The following is an 18,663-nucleotide window of genomic DNA, read 5'->3' as shown; positions in this document are numbered from 1 at the left end:
ATGCACAAAACCCACAAAGCATAATCAGACAAAAATACTTTCAAGTTATTGATAAAAACTGCATTATATTTACAATAAATAATACTGTACAGATAACATAAAAGCTACGTTTTAAAAAACTTTGATAGGAATGGAAATTCTTACCTCAATTCTATGAGGGATTTCTCTGTAGTTTCAATTTGTCTTTGCTTTGTCTCTGCTAATTCATTTAATTCATGAATTCTGTTTTGAAAATTTTCAATAATGTGAATGGTTTCATCTAGCCGACAGGAAACATCTGAATATTTTCCCTGGAAACAAAGAAGAAAATGTGTGAGTGTGTGTATATATATAGTGTGTAAAGTAGGGAGGGCTAGATTTCTAGATACTGTATTTTAAGTGCACAATTATGAGCAACGATGCATGAAACTGCATACCTGAAGACACAGAACTGTTTTCAGAAGTGATGTTGAAGCACTTAGTGCAATTGAAATAATTCTGTTTCTTTAAGGGCAAAATTTTACACGTCTAAGTTATTGTTCCTCAACTTGTTGCACAACCTTGCTATTAATATTTGTATCCTCACAACTGCATATTGAATAATACCTTCTTCATTAATAGACACACCCCTTCTTAATCTGTGCTCTCATATACATAACAAACAGCTTCTAATAATTCTGTTGGCCTCTTCAAACAAACAAGGGCTTGCATATGCAAAATCACCAATAGCAGGTGAAAGATAAACAAAACTTTTCACACATGGCCCAATTCTGTGCCCACTGATTTCAATGGATGCAGGATCAGGATCCTAGGTAGCAACTTTCACTTTAGGTTATCAAAATACTAACAAATGTTAATGGAGTCTTGCAACATCTCCATGAAGTTTGGTAGAAAATATTCTCCCAATTTTACTCAGTAGAAAACTAAGGCACAAAAAGTTAAAAGCACAATGTGTGCCTTAAAATAGGCAACTACTCCACACTTAGACATGTATCGAAGAAGAGTCCTGATTTTCAGGGGTACTTAGCAACTGTAGCTTCTAGTGGCTTCGATGGGAGCTGTATGTGCTCAGTACCTTTGGATATCAGTATATTTATTTAATTGTGTAAAGATACAGGTGCCTTTAGACATAGGTCAAAATTTTCAGACAAGAACTGTTTGTAGGGTACTTGTTCCATAATACAGGCAGTGGGACAACTGAGAGTAAAAAATAAAAATCCTGAACTACAGTCCTCTTTTCTAATCCATAGATACATTGCCTCTCAAATGCATACTGAGACCAAATTATTTAAACTTAAAATAGGAAGAACTGTTTTTCACAAAATACTTGTAATTCACCATAGATATTAAAGTATGTCTTGATTTTCATATCTCCATTGTATCCAAGCAGTATGGCAAAGACTATTTGGCTTTTAGTTACACAGTTGGTGAAGAATCAGGTGAAATGCAATGGCCCCTTCTCATTTCACAGGTGACAACCAGATGGATGAAGAAAATTAAAAAAGGCTCATGATGCAAGCAAACAATACCGCTAATACCCACAGTATAACCAGGACTGCAATTTCCCCAGAACCAATACACCGAAAGAAGAGAGCTATAGAACAACAATAAGCAGGTGGGAGGCTGGAGCTACTTTAACAGAAACCCATTTTACATATAGGGAAAAATTACAAAGAGTAGCTCTAGTAATCCATACTAATGGACTCTAAATAGCAATAAGAAAAGGAGGACTTGTGGCACCTTAGAGACTAACAAATTTATTTGAGCATAAACTTTCGTGAGCTACAGCTCACTTCAGCTCAACAATGCATCCGATGAAGTGAGCTGTAGCTCACGAAAGTTTATGCTCCAGTAAATTCGTTAGTCTCTAAGGTGCCACAAGTCCTCCTTTTCTTTTTGCGGATACAGACTAACACGGCTGCTACTCTGAAACCTGTCTAAATAGCAGTGTAAATGAGCTGAATTTAAGGAGGAGGAAACATACCTCTTGATCTCACACACAAACACACACATGGGCGGCAGGTTTGTATAATTTTTGGTGGTGCCCAGAACCTGTCCCTGCCCAAACTCCACCCCCCCCCACCTGCCCAAGACTCTGGGAGGGAGTTTGGGTGGGGGAGGAGGTCTGGGGTGCAGGCCCTTGGCTGGGGCAGGGGATTGGGATGCAGACTCTGGGAGGGAGTTTGGGGATGGGAGGGAGTGCAGGGGTGAGGGCTGTGGCTGCAGATGAGGGGTGTGGGAGGGGCTCAGGGTGACAGTAGGGGTGTAGGGGGTGAGGGCTCTGTCTGGGGCTGGGGGGGTTGGGGTGTTAGAGAGGCTCAGGGCTGGGGCAGAGGGTTGGAGTAAAGGGGGATGAGGGCTCTGACTGGGACTGGGGATAAGGTGTTGGGGGTGCTTGAGGGGCTCAGGGCTCAGGCAGAGGGTTAGAGTGTGGGGGGGATGAGGGCTCTGGCTGGGGCTGGAGATGAGGGGTTTGTGGTGTTGGAGGGGGCTCAGGGCTGGGGCAGAGGGTTGAGAGTGTGTGGGGGGATGAAAGCTCTGGCTGGGGGTGTGGGATCTGGGGTGGGGCAGGGCTGGGGATGCATTTGAGGTGCAGGCAGGCTGCTCCGGGACAGGGGCCAGAGAGGACGACACCCCCCAGCCTTTTCCCTGCCAGCAGCAGCGAGCTCTGGGGGAGGAGCCCCCCTTTCCTGCTCCCCCCAGCAGCACACTCACCCCCACCACTGTCACTGCATGTGCTCCTAGGACCTCTCTCAGGTCCAGGAATCTCCCTCACCTCCCTCATGGTGGGTGCCGGGGGTGCTGCGTGCACCTCCTCCCCTGCTGTTGCCCCTGACTGTAGCCTCACTGGGGGTGAGGGATGGGGCTGCCCCTTGCCCAGCATGGGGCAGGAGCGGTGACTGCCGGTGGGGGGGCCTCCTGTACTGGTGGAGGGTCACGCTGGAAAAGGGAAGGGTTGGAGGTGGAAGGGCAGGCTCAGAGTCAGTCTGCCCTGGCAGTCGAGTTGGGGGGCACTAGGACCCAGCAGCAGAAGTTGATGCAGGGAGACAGCATGGAGCTGCACCTCAGAGGCAGGGATGCTCTGCTCCGGTGCGGTGCGTGGGGGCAGAAAGAGGAGGCCGGGGGACTCTCGTGGGGGGGGAGGGGGCAGGTGGGGCCGAGGGTGACACCCAGCCCCAATTATTGGTGGAGCTGGGCCCCGGGCTCTGAATATCGCTGATGCCAAGGCACCACGTGGAGATATAACTCACCGCCTCTGCACACACACACACACACAAAGAATTACAGCCCTTATAAAGCATCACAGAAAAGTGCACCAGCAAACACATTAATACCCAAACTACGGTGGTTAGCAAAGGAGCGCATGCACTTACAAGTAATCGGCTTCACAAATCTCTTTTTCAGATGCTTTCCCCTTTCTGTCCAGGTGACAGCCTGACACTTGGTCTGATGGACTTTTACTCTGAGAGGAAAAAGACCTCCCATCTTGGATATATACCTCAAAGATAACTGAAAGAATCCATCCAGAAATCAAATCTTCATAAGGTACTTTGCCTCTAAGCGTACATCTACACTTTGAGCTGGAGGGATAATTTTCAACTCAGGTAGACGCACAAACATGTGATTGAGCTAGAATGCTAAAAACAAAAAGTGTAGCTGTGGCAGAGTGGGAGGTGGGACAGGCAAGCTGCCCAACTAAGTACCTAGGGTCCTGGGAGGGATTGTACTCAAGGTGACTAGCCCATCCCACAGCCTTACTGCACTTCTAATCAAAGCTAGTGTGCATTCGTGTACCCAAGCAGGAAATTACACCTCCAGCTCCAAGTGTACAGGGAGTGATGCTCCAGAACAGATATGGAGACAATCAGGTGATCTTGTCAAACAAACCTGATTTCATTCTTTTATGACAGGGGTCGGCAACCTTCGGCATGCGGCCCATAAGGGTAATCTGCTGGTGGGCCACAAGACAGTTTGTTTACATTGGCTGTCCGCAGGCACGACCCCCAACAGCTACCGCGGTTCACCGTTCCCAAACAATGGGAGCTGCGGGAAGTGGCGTTCTACAGGGATCAGCCAACGCTATTCAAAATTTTTATCTATGATCTAGAAGTAAATATAAAATCATTGCTGATTTTAGGGGATATTGTCCATACTTGTTAAACTTCCTTTCTTCATTAATTTCTATACCAAGCCAGTTGCTTGGGTATAGTTCTTCCCTGCTAGCAAATTGAGAAACAAATAACTAAGTTTTTGACACATTATCCTTCTCTCCCCAGTATACGCTGAAACGGCTTACCAGCTCAGAACTCAGCTGCGACTTAGAAAGCAATTCTGGTAAAAAGAATGACCTTGAACAATTGTAAAACCAACAGGAAACTATAAAAGGACATTGTATTAATCTTTCCAAGGTGGCGGCCTGGACTGGTATCTCAAAGAAAATAAATTTTCTTACTTTTCTTCTTCAACCAGTCTAATTGCTTGGGACCTCCTACAGCAATAAAAAAATCATACAGGAGGAAGGGATGAATGTCTAACAGCTGCCAGCCGCATCTTTCTGACAAAGGCTGCATCCAATTATGTTTGTACAACACATGGAGAGCTTTTGGTGAATATGAGAATTGATGTCTAGGTGGCTGCCTTGTAGATTTCCATGAAACACCTCCAATCTCTCTTCCCACAAAGACTCCATCCATGTGGTAATGCAGGCTTGAAATACATGCTTTCTCAATCCATTCTGAAACTATTTGGAAGAATGCCTGAACTTTCCTAAATTAGGATATTGATGCAATATGAATAACCACTCTGAATCTCTCAGTTCTTAGCAAAGATAAATTCAGACAGCTGTTAATGTCCAGGCAATGTAGCTTACCCTACTTGGAATTTTGTGGATTAAGACAAAAGAGTGGGAAAGGCTACTTCCTTGTTCAAATGACATACAGGAAAACCTTTCAGGAAAGGACCCTTATCCTGGTAGACCCTGTATCTAGCAGGAGAAGGCATGAAGTTCCTTGAATCTTCTGGCAAAAGAGAACTGCCATTGGAAACAGGACCTTAAGGTACAGTCAACAGAAAGAAAGGACAGTCGTATGGTTAAGTCACTGGACCGTGTAATAAACTGGCCTTCTCCCCAGCTCCCAAAAGACTCACTGCCACAACCACTCTCTTTCCAGGTAGTTTTTATTTTCCAACACAGGCAAAACAAACAAAAAACAGCCTACCTCATGTTTTTTTCCCCTCCCTTTACCTCTCACAGGAACTTCTTGCTGCTCCTGCTTCTTGCAATTCCCGAACTCTGACTCACCAGGTCTCCCTTCCCTCTAGACCCAGGTGCCCTGTTTTAACCCTAATGGGGTCAGTTAACGAGGCACAGGTTGCACTGGCCCTGCTCCCTCTTAAATGTCACCCTGGTAAACTCCTCCCTCCTTGAAGACCTTGCCCACACTTAGGGCAAGCCTTACAGTCCATACCTTCACCATGACACAGTCAATACAGCCTCATTTTCTTCTCTGGGACTTCAAGGACCCACATGCTGAAGGTCTAATTCTCCCTCAAGCAGATTAAACACCAGAAGGAGGCAACCTCTCTCTTCCTGAATCACCAGCTGCTCTCTTTCTCATCTGTAGCATGCATTCTGTAGCTACCAGTTGTTCTGACAGTCCCCCAGTCCTCATGATGGGAGCCATAAAACTGTCCCTTGACTCCCCCTCTTCAAAGGGCCACTACTTTCACCCCGGCCTCTTATCTGCATGCTAACAAGGTCCATCTGGGTCCCCACTGGGCATCCATTGCCCACTCTTGAATCTGTGCCATGAGCTCCTGTTCCCTGACAGTCTTCTCAATCTGAAGTGTGGCCAATGTCTGCTCCAGCATCAAGCACTGCTGTTTTCCACACTCTAACTTCACTCTAGACTATGCTAATTCTTGTTCAGGTTTTATTGTCTGATTGATGATCTTCTGCTGGGAGGTTTCCTGCAGCTCTTGTCAATTCTCTTTTAAGATGTTCCAATAAGCTCTGAAGATGACTGAAGGCTTCCTCTCAGCCCCTATCAGTTGTTTCATGCAATCTTCAGCTCTCTCCACCCCTTTTCTGATCAACCATTGGTTTTCTGTACCCTACACTGCTGCTCTGGATTCATAACACCTTACCTCTGTATCAGAGCTGGGAAAGCCAACCAGTCTCTTCCCAAAATCATCAGTCACAGAAGATCCTTCAGTACCCTAATATGTAGTTGACCTCTCTGCTCCTGTACTCCCAACTCAACCCCTGCTGTGGGGTAGATCCAGATCTCACCTTGCATACCTGACACATCTCTGGGTAAATTCCAGTCCATCTTCTCTGACAATATCACATTTCCCCAGACAAGGGTGCACCCACAATCTGAGTCCACAAGACTTTCTACTGACACTCCTCCCAGCCTGACTAGTACCATGTACAAGTGAACCCTAGTGCCATTAAGAGAAGACCCTAGACCATAAGCCTGGCTGTATAGCAACACAGGTAATTGCACTCCATTATTGTGCATTCTCACCTAATATCCAGACTTGCCACATCTGAAGCACACAATGGGACTTACCCAGCCAACCCCAAAAGCACTTCCTCAGACTGGCGCCCTGGTAGGTCCTGTGCATCCCCGTGTTTTGGGTTACTCAGGACCCTCTCCCACTAAGAGTTTCCTGGTGACTACCCAGATCGGGGTAGCCCCTTGTCTGATCTCCCCTAGTAGGCCACTCCTAGTTTGCTACACAGTTCAGGCTGCCCGGCTCCTTCAGTTTCAAAGGCGGCTTCTGTCCTTTCAACTGCCTCACCTACTGATGCAGGTTAGTATTGCCTTACCCATCTCTGTGCTTCTATGGGTGGGACCTTCAAGAACTTCTCCAGGACCACTTGGTCCATGATTTTCTCTATGGAGCTAGTCTCTAGGCATAACCACCAAGCAGCAAGATCTCATAATATCGGAGCCACTACCCATTGTTGTGCCCCACACTGGAATAGTTTGGTCCAGTATGCCTCTGGAGTCAGTCCCAGTCTATCCAAAACCTTCTCCACAGGATAGGAGTTCACCTGCTCATTTCTCACAACTTGGTAGGCTACTTGTGCCGAACCCACCAGGAATAGTGCTATGGAAGCTGCCCAAGTCAATTCCCCCTAGCCTGCTGCACTTGTTATTTGCTCAAATGTGGAGGAAGGCCTCTCCACTCCTGTACCCAGCTTCGCCAGGCCAGGGACCAGATGGCCTGAGCTACCTCATCTCCAATACCAGACACACCTCTGGGTTTGGCTCTTATCCCAGAATGTGGGAGTTCACATGGAAATGGAGCCCCACACAACATTTCCACTGTGGGGGCACTACAGCCCCCAACCCTGGCCCCCACCCCAGTTCTACTGCCCCTGCTATGGATCACCACAAGGTTGATCCCCTTTATTTACCCCAGGAACTTCTCAGATTTGGAACTCTGATATCTGGGGAAGAAAAACATGAACCACGCAGGTCTCCAGTTTTATACATTTTATTAGCTAAAATTAAAAACTAAGCAAAACCATAAAACAAAACATATAAACATATCAAATTTGAATAAAATGGATTATCACATTAATCTGATTATCAGGTTAATTAAACCATATCAAATAAACTAACAGTTCCTTGGAAGATTTTAATTATTTGAGAAGGTAGTAATCTTGTTTAGCTATTAGCCTCAAAACTAACAGGACATTATTAATTACAATGCCAATCAGATTTATATTCCAGCCAAACAGCTGATACAGGGAGTGTCAAATCACACCCTGGATGATGCTAATGATGAGACTACAGCTCCACGCCAATTAAGGCAGTCTGCTCAAATTACTGGTGGTTAGGTAACAGTCAATCTTTCCCCACCCTGCTCTCTCACGCCCCTGAAAAAACACCATAGGGTTCAATGAACCATTCCAACACAATTGAAGATTGCACAGCTTGTTACATACGATATACAAATGACAAATGTAGGTGAAAGCAATAAAATTTCTCAGGATTAAACACACAGTTCCTCCTTCATTAAAAATGTGTGTGTGATCTTTTACACAACAAGCTTATTTAACTTAGGGTTGTTTTAGACATTTGAGGAACAATTTTATAGGCAGAGTTCTCATATTCTGTGACTTCTATCCACATGTACACTCACTATCAGCCATCTGCTGGAGTTATGCAACAAGTGCAAGAATGCTGAGGTAGAGGCATCCCTTTACTAATAAAAATCAGAAAACAAAACAAAACTGAAAAGGTCGAGAATATATTTCTGAAAGGAACCATTTTTTAAATTAATTTTAATACAGACTAATTAATTATCTTACTTGAAAATAAATCAGAAAATTCATTCTATACATAAAAAGAGTAAGTGCTGTAAATTTGAGGTGCATATGCTGTATTTTTCATACATAATAAAGAGGTTAAATTCCTGTGTCAAGTGCAAATGAGAACTCAGCCTTAACTATGGAGTCATGACCAGCTGCTTCATAATGTTGAGTACGCCACACATTACAAATACATTATTTTAGGAGTGTTTTAGAGATTTTGTAAAAATGTGATAGGACTATTTTTCATATCCCTCCACTAACAAAGCCAACTCCCTCAGTTAACATGAGATGGCACTGTACAGGACTCAGAAGGAGCCACTGAAACCTCTAAAAATTACTCGAAATAGCTTTTCTTTTCCATAAAAATAACACAACTTTAATTATCATATATTGTGCCCTGCAAGGCTAGAAATAGAGTTGGCTTGGTTGGAAAGAAGAGGTTACTCACTTTGTGCCGTAACTGGAGTTCTTTAATATGTGTCCCTATGGGTGCTCCACTTCAGGTGCACATGTGCCCCCATTTGCCTTTGATCGGATATTTTTGGCAGCAGTGTCTCTTTGGTCCATGCCTGTGCTTGCATATCCTCGTGCCCCACACATCCTCATGTGCTGCACCGAAGATCTATAGGGTGGTGCAGGTGAACCACCCTCAGTTTCCTCTCTACCACAAAATCCTGCAGAGGGGAAGGTGAACGGATAGCTGGGCACCCATAGGGACACACATCTCAACAACCTCCAGTTACTGTACAAGGTGAGTAACCTCTCCATCTTCCATAAGTATTGTCCTAATGGGTGTTCCACTTCAGGTGACTCTGAAGCAGTATCTCCACAGGGAGGTGGGTGCTTCCGAACAGAGTAATACTGAAGACAGAACTGCACTGCCAACTACAGCATCTGATCTAGAGGCATGAACCACATCATATTGGGTGGAGAAAGTATGTGCTGAAGTTCAAATTGCAGCTCTACAAATTGCAGCAACTGGGACATCTTTGAGTAATGACACAGAAGAAGACTGAGACAAGGAAGCTGAATGTTGGCACAGTCATAATATGAAATAATACATTCAGAGATCCATCTCAAGAGTCTCTGGGTGGAGACTGTGGATCCTTTAGATCTGTCCCCATTTGAAACAAACAACCTGGGAGACTTTTTGAATGATCTTTATCAAACATTCTTCTTTGTCAAGATCTTTATCAAGCATTCTTAAAACTACAGTACCCACCTGGGGAAGTGAGGAAACAAATTGACAGAGTGAGACGGGTACCCAGAAGTCACCTACTACAGGACAGGTCCAACAAGGAAAATAACAGAACACCACTTGCCATCGCATACAGCCCCCAGCTAAAACCTCTCCAGCACATCATCAATGATCTACAACCTATCGTGGAAAATGATCCCTCACTCTCACAGACCTTGGGAGGCAGGCCAGTCCTTGCTTACAGACAGCCCCACAACCTGAAGCAAATACTCACCAGCAACTACACACCACACCACAGAAACACTAAACCAGGAACTAATCCCTGTAACAAACCCTGTTGCCTACTCTGTCCCTCTATCTACACTAGCAACAACATCAAAGGACCCAACCACATCAGCCACACCATCAGGGGCTCATTCACCTGCACATCTACTAATGTGATATATGCCATCGTGTGCCAGCAATGCCCCTCTGCCACGTACATTGGCCAAACCAAACAGTCTCTACGTAAAAGAATAAATGGACACAAATCAGACATCAGGAATAGTAACCTATAAAAGCCAGTAGGAGAACACTTAAATCTCCCTAGACAGTCAATAACAGATTTAAAAGTAGCCATCCTTCAACAAAAAAAAATTCAAAAACAGATTTCAAAGAGAAACTGCAGAGCTACAATTCATTTGCAAATTTAACACCATTTATTTGGGCTTGAATAGGAACTGGGAGTGGCTGGATCACTACAAAAGCAAATTTTCCCACTCTTGATATTGACACGTCCTCCTCGATTATTGGAAGTGGACCACATCCACCCTGATTGAATTGTTCCCATCAACACTGGTTCTCCACTTGTAAGGTAACTCCTTTCTCTTCATGTGTCAGTATATTTATGCCTGCATCTGTAATTTTCACTCAATGCATCTGAAGAAGTGGGTTTTTTACCCACGAAAGTTTATGCCCAAATAAATCTGTTAGTCTTTAAGGTGCCACCAGACTCCTCGTTTTTGTGGATACAGACTAACACAGTTACCCTTCTGATACTTGATTTCTGAATGGTTTGGTTCTGTCCAAACAACAGGCTAATGCCCTCCTGACGTCCAAGGTATGGAAGACAGCTTCCTGCCTAGTCTGATGTGGTTTCAGAAAAAAAATGGAAGATGAATATTCTGGTTAATATAAAAGTCAGAAGACACTTTATGTAGAAACTTGAGGTGTGGTTGTAATGAAACCTTTTCCTTGAAAAACACTGGGAGGGTTTGCCATTAAAATCCTCAATTCTCCACCTTTCTAGGCGGAAATGATGGCCACCAAGAAAGTTGTTTCCATGGACAGGTGAAGCACCAAACACATAGCTACTGGCTCAAAGGAGTATTTCACAAGGTAATTAAGGACAAGGTTCAAGTCCCATACTGGAGTAAGTTCTATGATCTGTGGAAAAAGATTAATCAGTCCTCTGAGGAAACTTGACATTGTGGGGCAAGCAAAAATTGAAAAACCTTCCACAGACAAGCAAAAGGCTGTTTTGGCTGTGATGGGGTCCCCGGTGTGCAACCTGGGACTGCTGAGCCCTCCAAACCAACCAGCCTAGGTTGCCTCTCACATTGTGATGCTGATGTCAAGCTACCGCCTCTGTCAGGCACTGCACTTTTACAGACATCCACAGGCAAGGACACACCCAGCTGAGTTACATGAATCATCTTCCAGTCACTCATAAACCATCAATAGGGACGCTCCAGTGAATTCCCCCCAGTTCCCCAGTCTTGCACCTCAGAATGTACCATCTTGCACTGGTTAGAAACCTGGTCTGTGTAAATTCATTACCTAGTTCACCACTTCGTCAAAGGGAAGTGGACAAGCACCAGCCTTTGTAACCTGAGCAGATTTCCCAAGACAAACTCACTGGTAAGGATAAAACGTTAAAATAAGTTTATTAACTAGAGAAAGATAGATTTTAGGTAATTATACGTGGTAGGCATAAAGGTCAGAGATAGCTACATTAAGAAAATAAAAGCAAACACATTCTAAATCCTAAACTTTTAGTCTAAGCAAGAGTTGAATCAAACAGCTTTTCTCACCCTGCAAGATGGTACAAGGAGGTTACAGTTCCTCAATTCAAGGGACTACCTTCCAGCCTGGGACCAAACTTTCCCAGTTCAATGTCTTTTTCTTGCAGACATTCTTCCAGGTGCTGAGATGAGGGGGAAGAGAGGCCTAGCGATGATGTCACTGTCTCTCTTTTATACTTTCTTCCAGCTGCTAGAAAGATCCTTGCTGTGATGTGGTTAGCCCGCCCCTCCTGGTGTACGTGCCTTCTCCAAGAAGCTTCAGGAAGAATGGACTGTGTGTTGATGAGCCATTGATGACCATCTGGCTAGTGATGGCTACTCTTTTGTTGTAACTGAAAGGCTAGCCGTGGGCATTCCCAACCTCACAACATATTTCAGTAACATAGAATCATAGAATATCAGGGTTGGAAGGGACCTCAGGAGATCATCTAGTCCAACCCCCTGCTCAAAGCAGGACCAATCCCCAACTAAATCCTTATATATAGCAATACTTCATAACTTCACACACAATGATAGCACATACAATTCAACATGATATTAATGTTCAACAGATTAAGACTTTTTAAATGATATAGCACAAGGCATACTTTGTACAAAACACATCATAATAATATCACAGTGGTGAATATGAGAGTTCCAGAGTACTACTTTGAGGTACAGAGTATCACAATATCCACCAAATGAACCATGATGGAACTCATAGTGAGACCTGATCTTTTTAATTCTAGCAGGTAGCCCAGGATGGTGGAAAGAGAAGAGGGAACAAGAGAGAATTAATGACAGGTACACCACTGGTGAAATCACTTCCATTTCTGAAGGCAAGTATTTATCACAGATATCTTTCTGCTGTTTAACAACACCTGCTGTACCTCTGTTGAACAGGAAGTCTCTATACCAGAGAACCATCTAGGAGCCGCACCTGGAGTCACAGAACTTCCAATTTGGGATAAAGCACTTGAGTATCCTGAGACAACAGGCAGCAACTGACTGGAATGGTCAGTGGTGGACGAGAAGCAAGTCGAATCAATGAAGGATACCAAATGTGTCTCAGCCAAATAGGTGCAATCAATATGACCTTATCCTTGTCTTGCTTGACCATGCTGAGAAATTTTACGAGCAACAGCATTGGTGGATAAGTGTAAAGAAGACTCCTTACCCATGAAATAAGGAAGGCATCTCCTAGTGACTGAGGATCGAGTCCCCCTCTTGGGTAATATTACTTCACTTTGTGTTGGTGATGGTGGCAAAAACACTTCTGAAATCTCCCAGGTTAGAAATATGCTGTTGATGACTTGTGAATCCAACTCTGGGAGAAGTGTCTGCTGAGTTCGTCAGCTGTGGTGTTCTGTATACCCAGGAGGTAAGAAGCGGAGATGACTACCTGGTTGGCTATGCACCAATTTTTGAGTTTTATCACCTAAGCACATAGTGAGGGGGAGCACGCCCTCCCCTGACAATTGATGTAGAACATGCAGACTACGTTGTCTGTGGCAGTCTTGAAAGATTTGGCTCAGACCAGTGGAAAGAAGTGAGTGCAAGCATTCCTGACTGCTCTCAACTACAGATAATTGATGTTCAGAAGACTCTCATGGGGAGACCATTTGCCTTAGATGGTGTGTGGTCTCAGATGCGCTCCCTATCCCAGCGGGATGCATCTGATGTAATAACGATGGTAGAAAGAGCTTGAACTAAAGGAATGAAATGAACTCCCATACAGGATTTTTCCACCAACTGATTGAGTCCAGAACCTGATAGGGAACAGACACCTGCGTGTCCAGACTGTGCTTGTTCACTATATAAACTGTCCTGAACTATCCCAGGAAACACAGGAGATTTAATCTGGTGTGTTGGGCTATGAAGATACAAGCTGCCATATGACCTAACAGCTGAAGACAATTTCTTGACGACGTTTGAGAACTTAATTGAATTCTTGCAATATGATTTTCAAGTGTGTGAACTTGTCCACAAGTAGATAAACTCTGGCTATTGCACCATTTGGAAAAGTTCCTATAAAATCTATCCACTGAACTGGGGTCAAAACAGACTTTTCGAGATTGTGTTGAAGGCCTAAACTGTGGAACAGAGACCTTGTCATTGGTTAAGATTGACCTCTGAGAAGCCAATCATTGAGATGAAGGAAAGCAACTATACCTAGTCAACGTAGGTGGGCAACTAGAGCTGCCATTATCTTTGAGAATACTCTTGGGCAGAGAAGAGTCCGAAGGGGAGCACATGGTATCGGAAGTGATTGTGGTTGACTGTAAAATGAAGAAACTTCTTGTGAGAAGGGTGAATTGTGACATGAAAATATAAATCCTGAAGGTTGAAAGTCACAAACAAATCCCCAGAATCTAAGGAGCAAATTACAGCTGCAAGGGTCACCATCCTGAATTTCTGCTATTTCACATAATTGTTTGGAATCTGACATATAATATAAGCCTCCATCCTCCATTCTTTTTAGGGAACAAAAAATACTTGGAACAGAACCCCTTTCCCTTGTACTGGACTAGAATTGGTTCTATAGCTCCTAAGCATAGAAGGGAAGTGACTTCCTGTCTCACCTACTGATTGTGAGATGGGTCGCTGAAAAGGGATGGGGAAGGGGGCTGGGATGGAAATGAAATAGTTTGAATAATTGATATTACGACCTCCAAAAACTCATTTGTCGGATGTTATTCTCTCCAATGCAGGTTGAAAGGGGGAGAAGTGTTATCCAAAGGTGGGGAGGAGGATAGGATAGCACAGCTGTAGAATCTTGTGGAATGGATGATCTGAACTCAAAACTGGCACTTGGACAAAACAGAGGGCTGGGATGAGGTAGCTGCTGCAGTTTGTAGCTTCTTTTTAGAGAACCTAGGACTCTTGGCAGGTGGTTCAGAAGGTCTATGGAAACTAGAGAAAGAAACTGGGCAAAATCTTTGAGTTGTCTGAGACCTGCTGAATTTTCTTTTATTTGCAGGTATATAAATCCCAAGGGATCTATGTGTGGCCCTCAAATCTTTTAAAGCATGAAGAATGTCATTGGTAGACTCAGCAAACAATTTAAGACCATCAAAAAGCAAGTCCTCAACAGTACTTTGCACCTCTTATGGAAGCTGCACAACTGAAGCTATGAAGCTTGTTGCATCACAATCACAGTGGAAATGGACTGACTGTGCTGCAGTATCAGCTGAATCTAAGGAGGCCGAGAATGATGTTTCCACTAAGAGTTGCCCTTCATTTATGATGGCTTTAAATTGCTTGTGGTGCTCCTCTGGCAACTGCTCAATAAAGGTGTTAAACTTATTATAATTCAGAAAGTCATACTTTCACATGAATGCTTGTTGGTTAGCTATTCTGAATTGCAATGTTGCAGAGGAGTAACTCTTATGACCGAAGACGTCGAGTCACTTCTGGTCTTTGTTGTAAGGGGTAGACTTAGCACTGTGTTGTCTACTGCACTCATTAACTGTCCACAACCAGGGAATTTGGTGTTGCGTGTTAAAATAAAAACTCTGAGTCCTTGGCTGGAACAGAATCATTTTTTGTCAGCATATTTACAGATGACCTTAGCAGGCTCTAGCAAAAAACCGGGAGGGCAACACGAACGGAAATGTCCAGGAGTTTATGATAGGAATCCTGGACTCTTATAAAGGCATATGAAGCATAAGCAATGAGTTTCTTCAGCTCCTGGAACTGTCTAAGGACATCTGCCATGGAAGGTGGTGGAGGCATTACAGCCTCATCTGGCTATGATGATGAAATATTTGTGTGAGGTGTTGCCTACTTGTCAGCCCTTACCTCCTGCTCCTCAAAGATCTCCTCTACTGGTCGGAGTGAAGACAGTGGAAAATGGTTCTGCCTATATTCCTTGAGTGTGTTTCAGGGCTCTTATGAACATTGTGGGGCCCATAGGGCACGGGAGGAAGCATCTTCCGTTGATCATACCAGCTAGACAAGGGTCAAAGTCATCTGTCCGCTCAGAATGGACAGGAGAACGTTGTCTCACAGAATAAGCAAGAGAATCCTGTACCAAAATCTCTCAGAAGAGTCATTGTCAACATACTCAAGGGGAGGTGATACTTGTTCACTCTGGATGGTCAAAGTCGGTATAGAAGGAGGTCCCAGTGAAAAATATGGAGTTGATAACCTGGAGGATCTCGGTGCAAACAGATGTCCGGTGCCAGTAATAGGTACTCTGGCTCATTCAAGACAAGAAGGACCTTTGAATACTAAACTCTACAGCACCAGTGGTACGTAGGCAGGAGTTAGATGGCCTCCACAGGATTCCGTTTTCGGTACCATGTTTTATATCTGTCTTGAGTTTGTGTGTGCTACGGACCCTGAATGTTTGGTATCAGAATGTCCGGGGTCAGACTCCAGCACTACCAATGCAGAGCTATAGGATAATGGCATAGCTACTGGGGATACAAAAGTGTTTGATGTGATACAGCTCTGCACAGAACTTCTACTGATATGGATAGGACTACCCAAAGACGAAGTCATCTTCAGTACCATATCCTCTTTGGTAGTAGTATGACTCTTAGAGGACACTTCAGATATCCTCAGAGTACCGGAGACACAGGAAGCCTCAACAAAACTCCCTTTGGGAACTGAGGTCTCCAGAACATTTTTCTCAGACAGCGACTGAGACATCTTAGAAGGAGATCTAGGACTCCTACTTTTCTTATCAGTACCCAGAGACTTAGAATATGAAGCTCCCTGTACTGTTGATATTGAGGCAGATGCTGGCTTCCCTGAGAATTTCAATGACCAAAACCCAGAGGTGGGTGAGGTAGCAGCAATAGTATCCCTTGAGGCTCTAAGTGACAAGGATCCTGAAGTTGATGGGGTACTAAGTGTGCTTAGAGGCCAGGGTGCAAGGCGGTTCTCAGAGCTCAGGTCAGAGACCAGTCTTAGGGCTTGCTCAATCACCAATAATTTGAATTTAATCTCTCTGATTTTTTTTTTTTTGAGATCTGCTTTTGAAGAAGGAGCAAGTCTTACACTTACTCAGGATATGGGTGTCCCCCAAACTGCAGAGGCACCAAGAAACTTTGTCATTGACCAGGATAGCTGCCTGGCAGGAAAGACTCTTAGAGTCTGGGGATCCTCCCATACCACAGAAAACAAGTCTAAAACCACCCCTCAATCAGGAAAAAGGCTAATAAAAGGGGAACAACAATCCCAACAAACTAACTAACTAACTAACTAAACTATACCAAGAACAGCCTGAGTAAAGAGGGCATTCTGGATACTCCATCTCAGGCCAAGGGTTGTTCAGAAGGGACTGAGGGTGGTTGGCTCACACAGTCCCATATATTCTTGGCATGAGGATGTACAGGGCACATGCGAAGGACGAACAGACACTGCTACTGAAAATCTCTGATCAAAGGTGCATGGAGGCACATGTGCACCTGAAGGGGAGCATCCATAGGGACACTATTCAAAGAAGAATCCCCTTTACAGCAGTCTAAAACTCCTCTTGCTAGCCCTCCAGAGCTATAAGATACCATATCAGACTAAGTTTGTAATATTTTTACATATAGAATTGCTGTTACTGACTCAAATCTCTGGAGATGTCCTCACAGAACATAATGTGCTGCCCCATTCCACATTACATTCTGTGGCATACCCCTCCAACTGAAACATCACCTGAGTGGTGGGTTAGGGGACAGCAGATAGTTGGACATATCTGCAAAGGAAGTGTTAGCATAGGAAGGGAGTGCCCTGAAGAACAGTGCAGTCACTTGACCTCTGTATCAGTGTCTTTGCTGCTTTGGTAGATCTCAACCTCTGCACATTTGTTAAGAGGATGGAGACAAAAAACTTAGGGCAGGTGTACACTACAGCCGGGATTGACACTCTGAGATCGATCCACTGGTGGTCGAATTAGCGGGTCTAGTAAAGGCCCGCCAAATCGACTGCAGATCGCGTTCCAGTTGACCCCTGTACTCTACCCCCGACAAGAAGAGTAAGGTAAGTCAATGAGAGATTTTCTCCCCTCGACCCCCTGCGGTGTAGACCCTGCGGTAACTCAGCATAAGGTATGTGAATAACATAGCTGGAGTTGTGTAGTGTAGGTCAGCTTACCATGGTAGTGTAGATATAGACTCTGTCTTCCCACCCCAAAGGGAGCAATCTGAAAGAATCAGCATTGAGTTTCCTGGTCCCTAACGTAATTTTTTCCTGTTCAGGGGATGAATTTTTCCCTACCAAAACTACAATATATACGAAATAAAAAGGCTACTATGGTTAAACCAAAAGCTTTTTCTCTTTGTTTACCTATAAACTATATGACTCGTCCTTGATAGTATGATATCTTACTTAGTTTTATATGCTACACAAATGAAAGGATAACAATAATAAAAAGAATCCTGAAAAGAAAATCCTGATTTCTTATACCTGCTTATAATCATATTTATATAAAATGTGGTGTTCAGTAATAAAATGCTAAATAATTCTCTTTGTGGATTATACAGTTTAGTAACTAATATAGAAGATATAAGCCATCATTTACAAGAAGATGCCATCTACTGAGCAAAAGTGTAATCAGCAGGCAATTTCTATTACAGCCAAAATCTTTTTCTTCCTTTATTGATTTTCTCCATTGCTTTTCTAAAGCCCCCCAAGCTATCTGAGCCAGTGTAGCAAATGAAGAAAACATAGGACTTCTCAATGACCCCAATATCAATTCTGCTTTGTACTTTACCCTGTCTCAAGGCTATGGATCTGATAGGTTAGTTCAAGCAAGAGACAGAAAATAGTATATATAGTATGTACACACAGACACAAATTCAGAGCAACTGAGTAGAAATTACAGGTTAACCTTTGGAATTAAGCCTAATAAATTTGCAGTTTTAAAACAACTTGCAGATATTACACTATTCACCTGTATATCAGCTAGTTGATTCATCATGTAACTCTTTTTGTGCTCCAGTTGTTGTTCTGCTTGTTTCTTCTGTTCATCTAGTTTTTGCATCTTCTGATTCAGATTATAAAGTTTCTGGAAAATATATGCATAGACAGATGTGTTAGTATTCAAAAGTAATTGTCCTTTTCTTCTTTGGGAAATTATAAAACACATTAGCCATTAAATACTCTTTTTTAAA

General features: G+C 43.7%; 1 protein-coding gene across 1 annotated transcript in view; it reads right to left on the bottom strand.

Moving 5' to 3' along the window:
- CCDC178 (coiled-coil domain containing 178) overlaps positions 1 to 18,663 on the bottom strand; it is a 357,920-nt gene that overhangs the window by 212,835 nt on the left and 126,422 nt on the right. Inside the window, 2 exon segments of the mRNA XM_073331282.1 lie at positions 145 to 290; positions 18,444 to 18,557. Coding sequence (XP_073187383.1) covers positions 145 to 290; positions 18,444 to 18,557 — 260 coding nt within the window.

This window comes from Lepidochelys kempii, chromosome 2 (assembly GCF_965140285.1).
Source record: "Lepidochelys kempii isolate rLepKem1 chromosome 2, rLepKem1.hap1, whole genome shotgun sequence".
NCBI classification, from domain to species: domain Eukaryota; kingdom Metazoa; phylum Chordata; order Testudines; family Cheloniidae; genus Lepidochelys; species Lepidochelys kempii.
Note: the sequence above shows the minus strand (reverse complement) of the source record. Positions and strands in the feature narration are given on the sequence as shown.